The sequence below is a fragment of the Natator depressus genome, chromosome 6 (assembly GCF_965152275.1).
Source record: "Natator depressus isolate rNatDep1 chromosome 6, rNatDep2.hap1, whole genome shotgun sequence".
Taxonomy (NCBI): Eukaryota; Metazoa; Chordata; order Testudines; family Cheloniidae; genus Natator; species Natator depressus.
Window position 1 is genome coordinate 13,751,352 of NC_134239.1, and position 14,537 is coordinate 13,765,888.

A 14,537-nucleotide genomic window follows, 5' to 3' on the forward strand; every position below is an offset into this window, starting at 1 on the left:
CAGCGCCAGGCCAAGGGCAAGCCTGGCTGGGATGGCATGGTTTCCAGCCCCATGTTGCTCCGGCCTCTTCACTCCAGCTTCCGAACTTGCCTCATTTCGGGGAGCGCTGCCACACTCCCCCACCTTGGTCTCTTTCAAAGTCTCTGCCCTCAGCCCCGGTGGGGGGGCGCCTGGCTTTGGGATCGGGTTGTTCCAACTGGATTGGCCACCGCTTTCCCCAGTGCTTAATTTATGCCAGGGCTCAGCCCCGGCACCTCAGAGCTTGGCAGATCATAGCCCCCACATTGCTGGGCTTGGCAGATCATAGCCCCCACACCTCTGAGTTTGCTGTGTCAGTTACGAAAGCAAAACAATTGCTTGAGCTGGCAACTCTTTCGTTGCAAATCAAGCACTGGCTTTCCCATGTGAAATCCCGTGTTGGTATTTGAGAGTCACAGATCCCAAGGCCAGACCGGCCCACTGTGAACCGCTCGTCTGACCTCCAGCTGCCCTGACCAAGTCTGTGTTTGAAAGAGAGAGACCAGGTAGGTGAGGTAACCCCGCTCATTGGACCAACTTCTGTCCAGTTTTCCAGCTCTACAGAGACCAGCACAGCTACAGCGACCCTGCAAACACGGCTGAGCTAGAGCAGATCTAGAAAAACAGCCAGTCTCCATTTCCTGCCCAGGTGGACTAGCTCTCCCAGCCCTGGTGGGTATTTCCCTGGCCTGGCTCATAGCATCTGTGACTTTCAATAGGAGGAAGGATGGCCCAGTGGTTAGGGTGCTAGCCTGGGACTGGGTAGACCTAGATTCAGTTCCTTGCTCTGCCACAGACCTGGGGCAGGTCACCTGGCTTTTCTGTACCTCAGTTTTCCCCATCTGTACAAAATGGATAATTGGCCTGTCTGTGTGAGGCTACAAAGGCATTGAGGGGCTCAGACACTACAGGCCAGGTAAGTCTCTTTGACAGATGGATACTGTGCTGTTTACTCCCTCTTCCAGACTGGTACAGCAGAGGTTAAATAAGACCAGATCTCTGCAGCACCCCCCCTCCTATGCTTTACCATTTATTTAGAGAGGGGAGGGGCAAGGAGAGAAAGTGGGAGGGGGCAAGCAGGGGACGGGAGGGGCAAAGAATGAGCCAGTCATTCTGTGTCCTCAGCCTGTGGCCCCAGTGGAGCCAGGATGGCGCTGACACTGCAGCAGGCGTACCATCGGCGCTGGTGGATGGCATGCACTGCCGTACTGGAGAACCTCTTCTTCTCCGCCGTGCTGCTGGGCTGGGGCTCCCTGCTCATCATGCTCAAGCATGAGGGCTTCTACTCCCACATGTGCACAGGTGAGAGGGGAGGGGCCCAGGGAAAGTGAGTGGGGTTGAGTGAGAGAGTGGGAGGGACCAAGCTGGAAAGGAGAGAGGAAGGTCAAAGAGAAAGTGGGAGGGGCCAAACATGAAAGGGGAAGGACAACAATAAAATGGGAGGGGCCAATCAGCAGAGGAGTGGGGGATGATATGAGGAATGGAGGGCAAAGGGAAGCAGTGGGAGTGGGCAATCCGAGGAGGAGCTGAGATGCGGACAGGTGTGGCCAAGCAGGGGAGGGGTAGAGCCTGAGATGAGATGGGGCGGAGCTGAGATGGTGTGGGAGGAGCCACAGGAAGATGGTGGAATGGGGACATGTGGGAATGTGGGCGTGTTTGGGGCATGGCTGGGGCTCAGTCCCTGCCAGAGGCCCCACATAGCTGGGTTCCTCCCCAGATCAGCCGGGCTGGTTCTGGCCCCTCATTGCAGGCCCGGCGGGGTGGATGGATCTGACAGGGTCTGGGTTGCTCTGCCTGGCACGAGACACAGCCAGCCAGACACAGCCTGGGGAGGCACAGACGGACCTGTGGGGGACTGACAGGCACCATGCCTCTGGCTCCTCCCACCGACCCCAGCTGCTTAGGGCCAGGCCCCCCTCAATGGGCCCTGGGCACTCATGTACATGTCTGCCCTGTGCCAGGCTGTGCAGGGACACATCCTGCCTTGGCCCCCCTGACATCCACCCCATGGGGCTGCAGCATGCTTGTGGACAGGGTGACAGCAAGACCGGCGCTTGTCGCAGACCCTGCCAGGCGTGACGCTGTACAGCATTCCTGAGCCAGGGCTGGGAGGCTGGAGACCCGCAGGGACACCTCTACTTCACTCCTGCCCCCAATGGGAACCTGCTCCCTGCATGGGAACCCCTGCCCCTCCCATCCCCCCTTGCCTCCTGTTTCCCCATGGGAACCCTGACCCTCCCCCTGACAGCCCCCTGCTCCCCCTTTGCCCCTTATTCCCCATAGGGCCCCCTCAACCCTCAGAGAGACTCTGTTGCCCCCATTGAGAGTTCTGCTTAAATCTCATGAAACCTCTTGCCTCCTGCTCTCCCATTGGACCCCCTGTTCCCCCACTGAGAGCTTTCCTGCCCCCCATGAGCCTTCTTGCTCCCTGATGAAACTCTGTGCTCCCCCCCAAATAGCTTCCGCCGGGGGCCCCTGCCCAGCCATGGAGTGAGAGGTGGGTATGGCCCTGGGGCAAGGGGGGTCAGGGTGGGGGGGGCTGGTCTGACACTGCAAATGTCCCCAGGTGAAAATGGAACCAACGGCTCGGCTCTGGAGCTGCCCCCCAACCACTGGCCTAGCTGTGTGGAGCAGGAGGAGATGCTGAACCTGGGCTTCACCATCGGGTCCTTCCTGCTAAGCGCTGCCACCCTGCCCCTGGGGGTGCTCATGGACCGTCTGGGGCCCCGGCCCCTCCGCCTCCTCGGCAGGTGCGGGGGAGTCTGGGGGTCAGGAACCCCCTGGGTGGGGGTTGTGTGGAAGCGGGGCCCATGGATTGGGAGCTGTGGCCCTGAGGAAACAGGGCTGGGCCCTAAGATGGGAGAGGTGGCTGGGGGAGTGGGGGGGACAAGGTAAATGGAGGGGGAGGTGTCTACTGGGGATGTCCCAAGGTGGGGGGTGCAGGAGGTGCCCATGGGGGAGGCTTGGTCCTGTGGGGGGGGCCTCAGGGATATGCTTAGGGTGGCTAGATCTCAAAGTAGGGGGCACTGTGGGAGATGGCCATGGGGATGGAGGGATCCCAGGGTTGGGGAAGGGCCATAGGGGATGCTGATTACTGCCCTGTGTCCCTGTAGTTTCAGCTTTGCTGTCTCCTGTGCTGTGATGGCCCTGGCTGCCTATGACCCCCCAGGTGAGGTGAGGGCCCTTTCCCACAGCTCCCCACCCCTACGTCTCCCCAGCCTGTTTCCTGAAGCCGATCCATACCTCCACTGACACAGTCCCCCCATCTCCACTGCTTATCTTGCTTTCTGCCATCCCCCAGTCTCCCAGCCCTGCGCTCCTCTGCTCCCCAGTCTCCCAATACCCCAGCCCTGTGCTCCTCTGCTCTGCCATGCCCCAAACACCCAGCCCTGTGCCCCTCTGCTCTCCCATCTCCCCAAATCCTCGGCCCCACGCTCCTCTGCTGTCCTGTCCCCCAAATCCTCGGCCCCACGCTCCTCTGCTGTCCTGTCCCCCCAAATCCTCAGCCCCGCGCTCCTCTGCTCTCCTTTCTCCCCAAATGCCCAGCCCCGCACTCCTCCGCTCTCCTGTCATAGAATCATAGAATATCAGGGTTGGAAGGGACCTCAGGAGGTCATCTAGTCCAACCCCCTGCTCAAAGCAGGACCAGTCCCCAATTTTTGCCCCAGATCCCTAAATAGCCCCCTCAGGGACTGAACTCACAACCCTGGGTTTAGCAGGCCAATGGTCAAACCACTGAGCTATCCCTCCCCCAAACCCCCAGCCCTGTGCTCCTCTGGTCTCCCGTCTTTCAAGTTCCCCAGCTCAGACTCATCTACTCTCCCCGTCTCTCTCTCTCCCCCAGTTCTCTCCCCACTGATTTTCCTCGGCCTGTCCCTGAATGGCTTCGGGGGTATCTGCCTGACATTCACCTCGCTGACGGTGAGTGTGGGATCTGTGCCCCCCTGGGGAGAGGGGCTGTGCTTGTCCCTGTGGGGCAGGAGGGAGTGCTGAGCCCCTTGGGAAGGCTGGCTGGGGGCAGCAGAGGGGAGGAAGAGGTAGCATGCCAGCCCTCCCCAGGGGCACAAAATATCTTTGGTCCCAAGGCTCCCCTTTTGATGCCCACAGGGGTCAGTGCTCTGGTCTCCTCCCAGGTCTTGGCATGGGGGCCTGAACCCCACAGCTGAGTACCGAGGAGGCAGGTGGCGTGGCAGGACCCTGGCCTGGAGTCACATGGCAGGGGAGTGACTAGCTCCCCTGCCTGTTTTTGGGTCTCCACGGCTCTCTGCTGTGCTGTGCCCTGCCCCGCTGAGGAGGCCTGTGCCCAAGAGTGGGGGCGTCACAGCTCACTCAGCCACTCTTGCCCCATGTGAGGGTTGGTTCAGGAGCATGGCAAAGCACCCAGCTTTCAGGGTGGGGCCCAGCCTGGGTCCCCAATGTGTGTGTGTGGGGGGCAGTGCGAAACATCGCGCTCACTGGCAGGAGGCTCTGTGCTGTCTCTCGCCATCTCCCAGGCTCAACATGCTCTCCCCTCATTGCTTCGGGCTGATGTGCCACTCGCCTGCCTTCCACGTCCACGGCTCCCATCGCTCTGGGCCAGGCTCTGAGCCATCTGCCTCCTGGCTTCCTCTGCATGGGCCCGACTGGTGGCTTGTACGGTGGGGCAGGGGCACTGGCCTGGCACCCAGCGTGGCTGGGTGGGGCTGGTTGCCCTGTGGGGTGGGGACAGGGCCAAGCTCTGAGCCTGGCACAGGAGGGCCTTGTGTGCCCGCTTGGGTCAGGTGGCGGCTGGGGCTGTGTTCGCCCCATGCTGACTGCTCCTGTCTGCGTTGGTTTCTGGGGGGTGCGCAGCTGGGCACTGCGGTTCTGGGCACACAGAGAAGGCCGGTTGGCGGGAATATCGCTGCAGGGTTTCCTTTGGGGGCGGGGCTGGGTCCCCAGTTGGTGGAACTGGGCCCCAGATGGCAGGCTGGGGTGTTCTTGGGGGCCATATCCACATGCCAGCTGCCAGCGTGAGCCCGCACGCTGCCGTCTCTGTGATGGGGTCTGACCCGGGGGTTGTGCACACGCTGCATGCAGCACTCTGAGCGGGGAAGTGTGCCAGCACTGGGTGCCAGCGAGCCCTCAGGGCCAGGCTGCCAGGTGACCTTGGCAAAGGGATGGGAACTGCTCTATATGGGCAGGGCAGAGCAGAGTGGGCAGCGCTGCAGCCTCTGGCGTGGGGCACTGCCTCGGTCAGGGGAGGGAAATCTCTCCATCCAGCATATGAGGGGTTACACACTCCCCACCCCTGTGGGGTCATGTTGCATCTTGGCACAGGCACAGCCCCCCCCCCCCACACCTGCCAGCAGTCACGTGACCTGGGCAGGTAGCTGGGCAGCCAATAGGAAGGCAGGATCGTGGGGCACACCCCCTTGCTGAGGGGATGGGAGGCAGGGCACGTGTTGGAGCTGGGCTAGGGCCCCAGCCACGTGCTGGCCTGTTTACTAAACCAAGGTGCCCTGCTGCTTGCAGCTGTATCTGTGGGAGGGGAGGAACAGCCCTGATCCCCTCCCTCATGGGGCCCCGACACTGTCCAGAGTTGGGATCCAGCCCTAACCCTCCCCCATGGCACCCTAACCCTGTATCTAGGATCCCTCCCCAGGGGGAATCCAGGCCTCCTCTCCCCTTCCCCCACCCGCTGCTCCCCTAGTGAGACACCCCCCTCAGTGGGGGTCAAAGGGAAACGGCTACCCCAGGCCTGAGGAGAGCTGGGCCCCTCAGGGCAAGTGGGCCTGAGCCGGGCCCGGGGAGGGGCCTGCAGCAGGGAGAAGTGGTGTCCATGGGCTGGAGGGGGAGGGAGCTGTCCCCCCCCCCCCCGTGCCTCTCCCCCCACTAACCTCTCTGCTCTGTGTCCTCCCCAGCTGCCCAACATGTTTGGGAACCTGCGCTCCACCTTCATGGCGCTGATGATCGGCTCCTACGCCTCCTCGGCCGTCACCTTCCCCGCAGTCAAGGCAGGTTCAACCCCCTCTTCCTGCCCCAGAGCAGTGGGTGGCCTGGGCTGCTGGACTGGGGGGCTCACAGAGAGTTAACAGCACCCCTGGGTTACGTGGGGAGAAATCAGGGGTATCGGGGTGACCCCTGCCCAAGAGGCCAGCCAGATCCTCCCTGTCCACATCCGCCCCCCTAACCTCCTGCTTCCCTGTTCCCAGCTGATCTACGACGCCGGCGTCTCCTTCATTGCCATTATGCTGACCTGGTCAGGCCTGGCCTGCCTCATCTTCCTCAACTGCCTGGTCAACTGGCCCAAGGAGTCCTTCCCGGCACCCGAGGAGGCGAACTACACGTGAGTGAGGGTGGGGGAGCTCCAGCCTTTCCCAGCAGGGGGCTCTGTAGGGAGCAGGGCGGGAGCACTGGCTGTGGGGGGGAGCTCCCGGCAACTCCAGCTTCAGCTTCTCCTACCAGGTGTCAGTGGCAGGTCTCCCCTAGCAGGCGGCGCTATGGGGACAGTGGCCGGTCTCCCGCAGCAGGGGGTGCAATGGGGGGCAGTGGTAGGTCTCCCCCAGCAGGGGGCGCTGGTTCTCCTCTCACCCCCCTTTCCTGGGTCAGGAAGAAGATCAAGCTGAGCGGGCTGGCACTGGATCACAGGGTGACAGGTGATCGGTTCTACACCCATGTCACCACCGTGGGGCAGCGCCTGAGCCAGAAGGGGCTGTGCCCGCAGGAGGGCAAGGAGCTTTGCCCATCCACGCAGGACCTGTGCCACGGGGCCACGATGCCTGCCGAGTGTGAGTGCCAGCTGGACCCAGCCTGGGGTGGCCCCAGCACCCATGGGGGCAGATCTCAGGGTACCTTGCAGAGGGCAGGGTCTCTGGGTGAGGGAAGTCCTGCTGCAGCACTCCCTGCTGGGCTGTGTGCGCCCCGGGTGGGCAGGGTTTGGGGGCTGCTGGGCTTCCCCAGAGTGTGTGTGGGGGAGGTTCAAGGTGTTAAGGGGGAAGGGCTTTGCCAAGGTGGGGGGCAGTGCTTCCTGAGGATGGCAGTGTGACAGGGCCACCCAAGAGTGTCTGAGGGTCTGACACCCCCACGGGGGAGCAGTGTGTGTGAGGGGGTTCTGTCAGGCGGGGGGGTGTGGGGTTCTCCCAGGCTGCAGCTACAGGAAACTTTAGGGAGTTGCAGGGCTCTCCCAGGCTGGGATTGCATGGGGGGGTGCAGTGCAGGCAGGGCCAGATTAACCTTTTGTGGGCCCGGCACCAAACATATCTGTGGGCCCCCATGGAGGCAGTGGAGCATGGCACGGGGAGGTCAGTCCATAGAGCAAGGCCAGCCATGGGCAATGGGGCAGGGCATGGCAGGGGCGGCCCTGCTCCGCCCAGCCCAGTGCGAGGGCACTATTTACAAACCGGCAGTTGCCAGACGCACAGTGGCCTGCCCGGCCCTGTGCTGCCAGCGTATCCCTTCCTCTCGGGGGGCGGGCCCATGCTGTGCCACACAGACCCCCCCAACCAACACTTCCCGATTCCCTATGGCCAGGGCCCCCCTGGATCCACTATGCCCAGTGCCCTCTCCACCCCTCCACAAATGCACAGCGCCTTGCACAGCACCACCCCTGCCCAGAACCCCATCACTAGTGCCCCAACACACACATCTTCCCTGCTCACTTACAGCCCAGCACCGCCACAGAGAGAGACCCACTCCCCCACGCCCTGCCTTCTGGCCGCGCTCACCGGCCCTGCTGGGAGGCGACTGTCTGCCAGGCTGAACTGTCAGCTCAGACAGGGCTGGTCCCAGGTCCGGGAATCGTCTGGCCCCTTGGGAGTGGCGCGATCAGCCAAACAGGGCCTGCCCCGGCAGGGCTCCCTGAGGACCCACTTGCCTGGAGAGGCCCAGCCAGACCCCCTCTCCCCACCACTGTCGTCCCCCCGCACCGGCTGAGACCTGAGACTGGCCAGGCTTCTGCACCAGTCCCAGGCGGCTCAGCTGTGGGGAGACATGCGGGGCCCCACAGGTGGTGGGAAGCAGAGACTGCTCGGAGCCAGAGATGCACTGGAGGCTGGCCGGGGGCAGAGAGAAGCAGGGGGCTGGGGACGAGGATGGAGAGGAGCCCTCGGCCAGCCAGTGGGCGGGCTGAAATGAGCAAGTGGTGGGCAGGGAGCCAGTGGGGTCTCGGGGCGCAGTGCAAATGGAGCAGGCCAGGGCCCCTTCTGAGCATGGGCCTGGCTCCATTGTAAACCCAGCACTGAGTGCAGGGCTCTCCCAGGTCGGGGGTGCAGGGCGGTGGGGACTCTCCCAGGCTGGAGGGTGCAGGGGTTGTAGTGCAGGGCTCTCCTAGGCTGGGGGTACAGGGGACCGTAGGGAGGTGCAGGGCTCTCCCAGCCTGGGAGGTGCCAAGCTCTAACAGGCTGGGTGCTGCAGGGGCTCTCCCAGGCTGGGGGGTGCAGCCTGGGGCAGCAGGTGGTGTGTGCGTGGGGCTTCCCCAAGCTGTGTGTGGGTGGTGCCAGCTATGCCCCCAACCTGCCAATTTATGGCCCGGCAGCTGCTCCGTGCAAGGCTAGGTACCTCCTGCATCAGGCAGTGACTCTGCAGGCCAAGGGGCGCTGCCTGGGTGTCTGGCTCCACCTGCTGGCGGGATCGGGGAGCCTGACCTTCTCCGGCCATATGCCCGACACCGATAAGTTGCGCTGGGTTCTGCCTGCGGGATCTGGGGTGGCCCTAACCCACAGGAGGAACGGAGCATGCAGTCACCCACGCGGCCAGTCTCCTGCGCAGCTGCTAGACTGGGCTCAAGGTTGGAGAGAACCCAGGAATCCTGGCTCCAACAACCCCCCCTCCCCCAACCACTAAATCCCACTGACCTACTAAAGCTAGGTTACAACCAGGAGTCCTGACTTCCACCCCGTAACTAGACCCCACTCCTCCCTCTCACAGAGCTGGGAGTAGAAGCCAAGAATCCAACAGTGTTGAGATTCACCTTTTCCACATACGAGAGAAGAGGTGGGCTGTGACAGACACCCCTGTCTGTTTGTAGGGGGGTGATGGGGGCTGCGGTGGGGAGAGTATGGGAATGACTCTGGCTGAGGCTGTTGGGGGGGATGGGGGCTGCGGTGGGGGAGGGTAATGTGGGGATGACTCTGGTAGAGGCTGTCGGGGGGACGGGGTCTCTAATTGGAGGGAGAGTGGGGATGACTCTGTCTGAGTCTGTCGGGGGAATGGGGGCTGCGGTCAGGGGAGCGTAGGGATGACTCTGGGTGAGGCTGTCGGGGGGATGGGAATTGCAGTCTGGGGAGTGTGGGGATGGCTCTGGCTGAGGCTGTTGAGGTGATGGTGTCTCTGATGGTGGGTACTATCATGTCTGGTGAAGGAGATGTGGGGGTTGTCTGGGGCTGACAGTGACATCTCCTCCTTGCCTTCTCCCTGCCCCCGCCCCCACCTGCAGACTTGATCCCCTTCCGCCGCAGTGTCTGCTCCCCCATCTTCCTGTGGAGCCTGATTACCATGGGCATGACCCAGCTGCGCGTCATCTTCTACATGGCAGCGATGAACAAGATGCTGGAGTTCCAGGTGACAGGCGGCGGCCAAGACGGTGAGGGGAGCAGAGGGGTGCGGAGGGGTGTCATGGATCCACAGGCTCTGCTCTGCTCCATGCCCAACCTCTCACCAGTCCTTGGCCCCCAAGGCCCCACCTAGTTCCACAGGGGCAGGCCCATGGCCTCTAGGGCCCCAGCAAGCCCTGTCTGTCTCCGTGGCTCCCTGCAGCGAATCCAGCTGAGCCAGTCCCCTGCGGGAGGTTTGTGCCCTTCGGGGCACTGTACTGTCAGTGATATCTGCAGCGACAGCAGTAGCCTTCCCAGGCACGGGGGAACAGCGTATTACCCGCCTGCCCCATGGCATCGGAAAGGCTTTGGGTTAGCACAGAGAGGCAAAGGTTGAGCTATAGTCCAGCCTGGCCAGCGCCGGTGCAATTAGCCAGCCAAGCTGTTATGGCCTTGATCTCCGTCTGTCTCCTTGTCAGCCCTGAGGCCTGGCCACCAGCCTCCTTTCCCCTTTGTTCTCCCACTGGGCCCTTTGCGCTGCTTCCCAGCTGAGGGCCAGGGGAATATCTCCCTCCTCCTGGCTGGTGGCTGCTGGGGTGAACAGCCCGGTCATTGGGGTTCCCGCTCTCTTGCTGGATTCTCCATTGATGTGGGTTGGTTTTCGCCAGTCCTTTGCCTACCCTTTGTACCACCCCAGCCAGCCACGGGACACACACACACCTCATGGTTCTTGCTCTGCCCCAAGAACAGCTGGTTAACCCTTTGTACTCCTGTGCAGAGCAATCAAAGCACAGAGGGAAACTGTGGCACGCATAGGACTCATAAACATATTACAAAATTTCCACTTGGTCACAAGGGGACATAGGCCAGGTGGAGGCGTTAGGTGGGGGCCTGCTCTCATGGACCCACAGGGTGTGTACTGTGCCCTGACGTTTCCCCTGTCCCTCGGAGGAGCCCCACAGAGGGCCCCACTCTTCCTTAAGGGCCAGTCACGCGGCCTCCCCGCCCCTGGGCTCCACCGGGAGCTCTGTTCAGTGAGGCCGCGCAAGCCGGGCTCCTGGCCACAGACACATCCACTCTTCGTGCCAATGTGATTTTCAGCACAAACCTGCCCTAACTCTCAGCCCAGCTGGCTCTCAGTTTGTTGTCCAAGGGCTGAGTTCGTCCATCCACCTGCGGGAGGATCCCAGGGATCGCTGGGGCTCCCACTGGCTTTACAGACCCTTGATCGATGTGGAGCGAGGCCCCAGGCTGTTATGGGACCCAACACCTCCTGCCCCCAGAACCTCTTTTAATCCTTTTGTGCCCACAAGTAGCAAGGCAAAGTACAGAGGGAAACTGAGTCATGCATAAAAATATCTCAGAAAATCATCACTTCATCACAGGAGGGCATAGAGCATCAGGGGGAGCTGTGTGTGTGGGGAGTTGGGGTAGGAGGGGGAGGCAGAGGCCAGCAGGAGGAGCTGGGTATGGGTGTGGGGAGGAGAAGATGTTGGAGGGACATAAGCTAGGATGAGGGAGGGGGCCTTCTCTCCAGGCCCTTTATCCCCTGTCTGTGTCTCTTCCCCTCGTTGACTCCAGTGCCGGAGGAGCGGATGGAGCAGGCCGAGGACACAGGTAGGAGCGGCTGGGGGGTAGCCAAGGCCAGCCCTGCCCCCTGCCCCTCCAGCCTTACTAGCCAGGCCGGGGTGGAGAGAGAGGCAGTGCTGTGGGAGCATCCCAGAGTCCTGTCCCTGGCCCCAGCTCTGGCAATTTATGGAGCTGCCAAGAGACTGGGGAGCCCCAGTCCCGAGTGGGGCAAAAAGTGGAAGTGGGGTCTCCCACATGGGGTGGCCGATGCACCGATGCCCTCCCCAGGTGCTGTGTGGGTGGAGCCTGCGGGCAGGGTTCTCCCCTATAGGGCAGAAGGATGGGGTCTGGGTGTGGGGTTCTCCCCCTGATGGGGAAGGGCATGGGCATAAGGGTCTCCTCCCTGATCAGGGATTGGGGGTGAGGACTGGGCACAGGGGTCTCCTCCCTGATGGGGATGGGGACAGGTCCTGGGAGTCTCTGTGGCAGTGGGGTTGGGGGCGGGGCCTGGGCACCGAGTTCTCACCATCTCCCTGATGGACAGTTGGGTTCTACGCCTCCGTCTTCGGGGTCATGCAGCTGCTCTGCCTTGTCACCTGCCCCTTCATCGGCTACGTGATGGACTGGCGCATGAAGGACTGTGTGGACGGGCCGCTGGGCATGGGTGCCACTGCAGCAGCTGGGTGAGAGTGTGTGCCCGGAGCATGGACCCTGCTGAGGGGCTGGGAGTGTGAATCCTGGCACTAGTCCCTCGGGGTGCAGACCCAGCTTGGGGGCCTGGGGATGTGAATCCTGGTGCTGGTGCCCCAGGGCGCAGACCCTAGTGGGGGTGCTGGGGGGTGAATCCTGGCGCTCATGCCCGGGGGCATGGACTCTGCTGAGGAAGCTGGGGGGTGAATCCTCACACTGGTGCCCCGGGTCATGGACCCTGCTGGGGGGACGTGTGTGTGTGTGTGTGTGTGTGTGTGTGTGAATCCTAGTGCTCATGCCCCAGGGCACGGACCCCGCTGGGCTGGCTGGTGACTCTTTCCCCTGCCGTTCCCAGCGCCAGGGCTGAGAAGTCACCTGCTAGGCCCCGTTACCGCAAGATCCAGAAGCTCACCAACGCCATCCGGGCCTTCACCTTCACCAACCTGCTGCTGGGGGGCTTCGGGGTCACCTGCCTCATCAACAACCTACCTCTGCAGGTACCACTGGCACTCTGCCCTGCTCCCGCACAGTGCCCCAGGCAGGTGCCGCCCCTGGCCTGCTCCCTCCCACCCCATGGCCCGCCAGAGCTGGTGCCGCCCTGAGTCTCCTGACCTTTCCCATTGTGCCCCAGGCCCAATGGTCATTGTCTGCTGCTGCTCCCCCGTGGTGCCCCCCCATTCTGATGGCTCTCTCTCTCTCTCTCTCTGCAGTTTTTGACCTTTGTCCTTCACACCATGGTGCGAGGCTTTTTCCACTCCGCCTGCGGGGGTCTCTACGCAGCTGTGTGAGTCGCCCCCCCCCCGAGCCCCGCCCCGACCTTCCTGCATGCCCCGCCACACCCAGTCCTGGAGCACTGGCCGGGGATGCCCACAGGGGCATGACCCAGCAGCTGGGGACCCCATCTCCCTCCCTCCTTAATCTTCCTGGGGGTCCAAGCCCAGCTGGCTAAGGCTGATGGAGTTCGGTGTGGGTCAGTCGTTCTTGATGGCCAAATATATGGGGGGGAGGGGTACAAACCAGCTGGGATGTGGGGCAGGTGGGAGGGGAGATGGGGGGTTGCCCCCTTGATCCCTCTCATTCTCCTGTCTGCTGGGGCCAAGGGGAGAGGTTTGGGGGTCACTAATCAAGGGGGCCTCACTCCTAGGACTTTGGTTACCTGGAAGGAGTGCCAGGTGGGCAGAGCCCTCATTGGCCGCTTGGCCTGTGGTTGCAGGTTCCCGTCCAGTCACTTTGGCACTCTAACTGGCCTGCAGTCGCTGATCAGCGCCGTCTTTGCTCTGCTGCAGCAGCCACTCTTCATGGTCGTGGTGGGGCCCCTGGCCGGCGACCCCTTCTGGGTAAGCGCAAGGGCCGTGACCCGGGGCCAACCCTGTCCTGGGATCCCCTTCCCACAGGCCTCAGGCTGGGGAGCCCCCGCCCCCACCCCATGGAGCTAGCATACGGCAAGGGGGCAGGGCAATACCAGTTCCTGACCCCACCCCCAAGGGCTTAGACTCTGCCCCGCTCTGGGGCTGATCCACCAAGGGGTGAGGGAGGCTGGGGCGGGGGGTTGGATCTGGTGCCCTTTCCCCTGGCTGGGCAGGGAGCTCTGCGGAGCACCTGGCCCCGTTAGACCAGAGGTTGCCATTTGCCCCAGTTGAATGCATTAGCTGACACTGGAGAGGTGAGGGATGGGGCTAGACCCAGGCTCCTCCTACCATCCTGGAAGGGGCCACAGGGACCTCCCTGCCCTTGGAGAAAAGGAGCATCTTTTGGTATACTGGGTGGAAGGAACAGGATGGCTCAGGGAAGAGGGGAATGGGACATAGGGCCTTTCCCTTCTACGGGGCACTGGCTCTGATCTGACCCCAGGATGGGGTCACTGACTGGCTTGGGGGGTAAGACCCAGAGTCTTTGCCCTCTAGGGAGTGCTGGCCCCTGCGCCTGGCTGGCTTGGAGTGGGACAGTCCCTGGTGGGGCAGGTGCCTGTGTCCAGATTGGCAAAGCTGCCCAGTTGGCACTAAAAAGGTCTTGCCCCCCCAGGGGAGGAGTGCAGGGCTGTGGAGCGGGCCCCTTTCCCAGCATGCCGTGCAGTTAATAGGGGGTGGAGAAGGAACATATTTTGGTGGCTGAATCACTGAGTGGGTAGCTCAGCTGTGAGATGAAATCACTGATTTTCCCCCCCTCCAAATCTCTCCCACTTGCTTTGCACCCCCCCCCCACCCACCCCCCGCAGGTCAATTTTGGCCTCCTGATCTTCTCTCTCCTGGGCTTCCTGCTGCCTCTCTACCTCTGCTACTTCCGGCGCACCCTGCTCCGGGACCAGACGACGCTCGGAGAGATCCCGGACCTGGCTGAGGGTGCCCAAGTCAAAGTCCAGGACGGCATGGCCCTCAATGGCATGCTGAGCGCTGACGACACTGAGGCATAGGGGGGGCTGGAGAATGGGGGGGGGGGGGAGAGAGCGTGGGTGACATAGAACAAAATGCCAGATCCGCTCATCAGACGATTGCCGAACAGATGGGATGAGACACTAAGAGCAGGAAAAAGAAACACTTGTAGGTTTCAATACGCGGGAGCCATGGAAATAGCCGAGCTGCGTCGAATTTCTAATAGTTTTTTTTATATATATCGAGAGAGAGAGAGTTCTATGTATTTTTGCAGTGAACTTTATAAAGCTCTATGACTGTAAATAGCTAACCAAAGATCGGGGTGCACTCCTAAGCCCCAAATCAGGACGCACCTTCCCATAAAGATCTGCGCCTTGGAAAGGGGTGCTGGATCAGGGCA

The 14,537-nt window shown here is 62.2% G+C and overlaps 1 protein-coding gene across 1 annotated transcript; it reads left to right on the forward strand.

Moving 5' to 3' along the window:
• The first annotated feature begins 577 nt into the window (after positions 1–577).
• SLC43A1 (solute carrier family 43 member 1) lies at positions 578–14,178 on the forward strand. The gene is made up of 15 exons (XM_074956635.1): positions 578–690; positions 1,144–1,320; positions 2,585–2,768; positions 3,132–3,187; positions 3,863–3,939; positions 5,901–5,993; positions 6,192–6,325; positions 6,589–6,767; positions 9,413–9,559; positions 11,091–11,126; positions 11,623–11,761; positions 12,124–12,265; positions 12,479–12,552; positions 12,982–13,105; positions 13,984–14,178. Exons 2-15 carry the CDS (start codon positions 1,167–1,169, stop codon positions 14,176–14,178), a joined length of 1,734 nt encoding a protein of 577 aa, XP_074812736.1. The 5' UTR covers positions 578–690; positions 1,144–1,166.
• Positions 14,179–14,537: the final 359 nt, after the last annotated feature.

Excerpts from the sequence above, each read along its gene's own strand:
- SLC43A1 (XM_074956635.1), top strand. The coding sequence starts at position 1,167 with ATGGCGCTGACACTGCAGCAGGCGTACCATCGGCGCTGGTGGATGGCA. Across the intron at positions 5,994-6,191 it reads TCACCTTCCCCGCAGTCAAG|CTGATCTACGACGCCGGCGT; the intron begins GCAGGTTCAACC and ends CCCTGTTCCCAG. Across the intron at positions 12,553-12,981 it reads GGGGGTCTCTACGCAGCTGT|GTTCCCGTCCAGTCACTTTG; the intron begins GTGAGTCGCCCC and ends CTGTGGTTGCAG.